Source organism: Gorilla gorilla, chromosome 9 (genome assembly GCF_029281585.2).
Source record: "Gorilla gorilla gorilla isolate KB3781 chromosome 9, NHGRI_mGorGor1-v2.1_pri, whole genome shotgun sequence".
Taxonomy (NCBI): Eukaryota; Metazoa; Chordata; class Mammalia; order Primates; family Hominidae; genus Gorilla; species Gorilla gorilla.
Window position 1 is genome coordinate 131,864,793 of NC_073233.2, and position 5,102 is coordinate 131,869,894.

Here is a 5,102-nt window from a genome sequence, read left to right on the forward strand (position 1 = left end):
CTTACCCATGGCTTCAGTATCCTGCTAGGCCTGAAAATGTATATGCAAGATAGAGCTATATCAGAAGGCAACTGAATATTTATTCAGAGCTGTAATGGACAACTTGCACTTTCTGTTGTTTTGGGACAAATTATTAGAGCTCTGTCAATCCATGGAAGCTTCGTCTAAAAGTCTGGCATGCAGGGATGCATCAGGTTTTCTAAATTAAGGCCACATATGGTATCAAATATTAAAGTAAAGGAGACTTTGAGGACATTTTGGTTAATTTTATATCATAGACGAGGGAAGCGAGGCTTAAAGAACTGTAGATAATTGTTTCTGTTTACACAACTAGTTACTGGAAGAATCAAAATTCATTTTCCATTTAACACTCTCTTCTCTACATGCCATTTTCAATTTTTGAGAGCTTATTACTTCTGATTCTCATAAACCAGAAATAGTATGAGTGCTATCCTGAGTTTTGTGCCTTTGGAGTTTGATATCACCAATATATGATGTTCAAATGCTTGGTGTCCTGCAGAACCACTTACAACATTCTCCTTATGGAAAATGAAAGAGTGAAGAATTTCCCAGAGGAAGCAGAGGGAGTTATTTTAGAGAAATTTGCAGATCCCCTGAATAATATGTCCTTTTTTCTTAGCAGGTTCATTGACATGGTCATACCAACCAGATGAATCCAGCAAATCATTCCCAGGTGGCAGGATTTGTTCTACTGGGGCTCTCTCAGGTTTGGGAGCTTCGGTTTGTTTTCTTCACTGTTTTCTCTGCTGTGTATTTTATGACTGTAGTGGGAAACCTTCTTATTGTGGTCATAGTGACCTCCGACCCACACCTGCACACAACCATGTATTTTCTCTTGGGCAATCTTTCTTTCCTGGACTTTTGCTACTCTTCCATCACGGCACCTAGGATGCTGGTTGACTTGCTCTCAGGCAACCCTACCATTTCCTTTGGTGGATGCCTGACTCAACTCTTCTTCTTCCACTTCACTGGAGGCATCAAGATCTTCCTGCTGACTGTCATGGCATATGACCGCTACATTGCCATTTCCCAGCCCCTGCAGTACACGCTCATTGTGAATCAGACTGTCTGTGCACTCCTCATGGCAGCCTCCTGGGTGGGGGGCTTCATCCACTCCATAGTACAGGTTGCATTGACTATCCAGCTGCCATTCTGTGGGCCTGACAAGCTGGACAACTTTTATTGTGATGTGCCTCAGCTGATCAAATTGGCCTGCACAGATACCTTTGTCTTAGAGCTTTTAATGGTGCCTAACAATGGCCTGGTGACCCTGGTGTGTTTTCTGGTGCTTCTGGGATCATACACAGCACTGCTAGTCATGCTCCGAAGCCACTCACGGGAGGGCCGCAGCAAGGCCCTGTCTACCTGTGCCTGTCACATTGCTGTGGTGACCTTAATCTTTGTGCCTTGCGTCTACATCTATGCAAGGCCTTTTCGGACATTCCCCATGGACAAGGCAGTCTCTGTGCTATACACAATTGTCACCCCCATGCTGAATCCTGCCATCTATACCCTGAGAAACAAGGAAGTGATCATGGCCATGAAGAAGCTGTGGAGGAGGAAAAAGGACCTTATTGGTCCCCTGGAGCACAGACCCTTACATTAGCAGAGGCAGTGACCTGAGAATCTGAAAGATGCTACAGGGTATTAGCCTGCTGGATAGGACCCTCGAGGTAGATAAAATCTATGCCTACTTCTTCTCCATTGTTCTTAACCTCAATCAGGTTCTGGTGACCTGAACTATTAGCCACAATAGAAGATGGGATGAGTGTCTTAGAACTGCTTCTAAATGTCTCCCAGATAAAAAGTATCAAGTTCTATGTAGAAGTACTGTTTGGCTCAGGGGCCACTTTCCCACGTAAGAATGATGTTGGCCTTGCTGAGAAAGTTTCAACTAGTAAATCTGGTGTCTCTTTCCTGATATCACTTTTTGGACACAAAATACATTGGAAGAGCTTAAAATATTTTTAAATTTCTTTGAGACAAGGGTCCTCTTGAAGTATTGGACCCTGAGTCCCAATGGAGACTGATTGATTGATTGAATGTTCGTCAATGAGGAAAAAGGAAATTACCTTGGGCAAATCACTTTCTTCCTCATAGTTTCCTAGGGTCACTGTTGTTGCCATCAGTGTCATCATCATCATCATATTAATAACATTTACTTAGAACTTACTATGTTCCAGACACTGTACCAGGTGATCTACATTTATTATTTATTTTAATTTTCTCAAAATTCTTAGGAGGTAGATATCATCTTTACTTTAAACATGAGTCGATTACAAATTAGAGACATTAAATAACTTACTTAAGGCTACAGAGCTTGTTTTCTGGAATTCAACCCAAGTCTATACAACATCAGAGCCCAAGTGCTCAACAGTACCTAAAACTTCTTATAGATTCTAAGGATCTGTGGGTTTATGTCATCACAGATAGAGTTTATATCATCGTAAATTATACTGCTGACGTCATAGATAGACTTGGCATTTGATCCATCTTTTAAAATATGACTTGATCATTCTCTCCCTTACAATCACTCAGAGGCTTTCCATTGCCTTTAAAAAAAAATCCACATGACTATTATAGATAAGATGTTGTCTGACCTGTCCTCCACCCATCTCTCCAATCTCACTTCTCTAACTCCACTCTTTTCTAACCCTCTGTTTGCATTTACTTCTGTCAGTTTCTCTTTACTTCTTGAGTTTGCAAATACTCTTTGCTATCTCTGGGATGCTCTTCTCTTCATCCTTGCCTGGCAAACTGTTGCTCAATCTCAATCCTCGGTCTAAAGGTCACTTCCTCAAAGGTGTGTTCACTGATCTTTAATCCGAATTAATTTGTCCTTATTAGTTTCTCTAACAAAACTCAAAAGTATTTATCACAGATTTCAATTACATACTGATTTATGTATTTATTTATTAATATTTTTTTGTCAGCCATCACCCACTATACTATAAATTCTATAAAAGAAAGGGCCGTGTTTAGCTTACTTAATACTGTATTCTCCAAGCCTAGCACCACGGCCTAGATGAGAGTCCAGCAACAGAGGGGCCTCATGTCAACAATGAGCAGACATTTACTATCGAGTTTGTACATAGCCTGACCCTGCGCTAACACTCCCCTAAAAGTGCATGTCTCTTTAAAATTTGTTCTGTAGACATCTTCCTTGGCTCACCCTAGTTGGAGCCTTGCCATATTAGAGATTTAATAATATTTCTTAAAGGAATGATTAAATGAGTGTTGCCGTATTTGAGTTTGTTGCCATATTTGAGTTTGTTAGTAGAGTTTGACTTAGGAATTAGGGCTATCCAAATATTTCACTGGTCTTAACATTCTTCCTTTATGAGATTCCTATAGGAGCTGCTAGTTACATAAGGAGCAATAACAAATGCGAATCAGAGAACCATTTATTACTGCAGCCAGAATTTGATTTTCTAATAATACAGAGGTTCTGGTTAATTTTATTTGCAGTACCCAGTCTAGTTGGAAGACCTCAGAGACTCTCTTACTCCCCACTGAGCTCCAAATCTGAATCTCCATATTTCAGCGTCTTCTGATTGGCTACATGACACAGGAGACTGAGGCAGTAAGAAAAGTGTTTAAGCACACACGAAGAGAAGGAGGAGCCTCCCTGTATGCGAATCACATGCTCACACATGCTCTCCAATCCAAGGATTCCATCTTGAAAGAAATTTGACCAATTGGATCAGCCTTCTCTGTGGGGAGGAGGAGGCACAAGGAAGGTTGTAGGGAGGGAAAATGAAGGTTTACCACCATATTTCATGTTGTATATTTATGAAGACTGTTCTTTCATTAGCTGAGAAAAATAAACAGTGTTGCCTACATCCCTCAAACTTCTTGCACATTTAAAAAATTTTCAATAAACATTTAACCTCCCATTTAATAAGATCATTTCCTTTGACTTGTGACCCTCAGTTTCATCACAGCAGTGAGCCTGGGCCACCCCAAGGCGTCTCTCAGTGCTTGCTGCACCTTGTCATTGCGGAGAGTGAAGATGAATGGGTTCAAGAGGGGTGTGATGATGCAGCTCAGGACGGAGGCACCTTTGTTGAGCAGTTTGGACTGAGCCTCTGACATACGAATGTAGAGAAAGATGGAACTGCCATAGACGATGACCACCACTGTAAGATGCGAGGCGCAAGTGGAAAACGCTTTCCTTCGCTCAGCAGCTGTAGGGGCCCTGAGAACAGTGGCAAGAATGCAGGCATAGGAAACTGAGGTCAGAGCCAGTGAGCCCAGTAACACCAACGTAGAGAGCATGAAAGCCACCAGTTTCAGCAGGCGGGTGTCCCCACAAGAAAGCCTGAGCAGGGGCCAACTGTCACAAAAGAAGTGGTCAATACCATTAGGGCCACAGAAAGGCAGGCTAGCCATGAGGACAGTGGGGCAAAGGACCCAGAGGAATCCAGCTAGCCAGGAGGCCAGCACTAGTTGGGAACAGACATGGCCATTCATCAGGGTCTCATAGTGGAGTGGTCGGCAGATTGCCAGGTAACGATCCAGAGACATGACGGCCAAGAGGAAGAAGTCAGTGGTGCCTAGAAAGAAGTAGAGGTAGGACTGGATGATGCAGCTGACAAATGAGATGGTGTGATCCCCCGTGAGGATGACGACAAGCATCTTGGGAACCACAACAGTTACCAGCAACAGCTCCAGGAAGGATAAATTCCGCAGGAAGAAGTACATCTGTATGTGCAGACGTTGGTCTATCCAGCTGAGCACAATAATTAGCAGGTTGCCTGTGGCTGTTACAGTGTAGGTCACCATTAACCCCAGGAACACCAGGAACTGTATGAGGTGGCTACTGGGGAAACCCAGAAGGACAAAGCTTGTTACTTGAGTCCAGTTTTCAGGGTTCATCTTCAGTCACCTGCAGGGGAAATGAAACAGAACTCTGTAACTGGTCTATAGCTACCAATCATCATTTAACCAATCGGTAAAATAATATTGAACACCCAACACTTCCTTACATTCTGAGAATATGTTGATCTATATTTTGGTCTGCATGTGACTTACAAAGAGAGAAACAAATTACAATAGTAAGCAGCATGGCAATATTGAAC

At 42.5% G+C, this 5,102-nt stretch overlaps 2 protein-coding genes across 2 annotated transcripts; one reads left to right on the plus strand and one right to left on the minus strand.

Annotated features, from left to right (window-relative positions):
- The first annotated feature begins 670 nt into the window (after positions 1–670).
- Positions 671–1,627, plus strand: OR4D5 (olfactory receptor family 4 subfamily D member 5). The gene has a single exon (XM_004052319.5). The coding sequence runs from the start codon at positions 671–673 to the stop codon at positions 1,625–1,627; it is 957 nt and encodes a 318-aa protein (XP_004052367.4).
- Positions 1,628–3,927: 2,300 nt separating this feature from the next.
- Positions 3,928–4,899, minus strand: OR6T1 (olfactory receptor family 6 subfamily T member 1). The gene has a single exon (XM_004052320.5). The coding sequence runs from the start codon at positions 4,897–4,899 to the stop codon at positions 3,928–3,930; it is 972 nt and encodes a 323-aa protein (XP_004052368.1).
- Between the last annotated feature and the right edge of the window lie 203 nt (positions 4,900–5,102).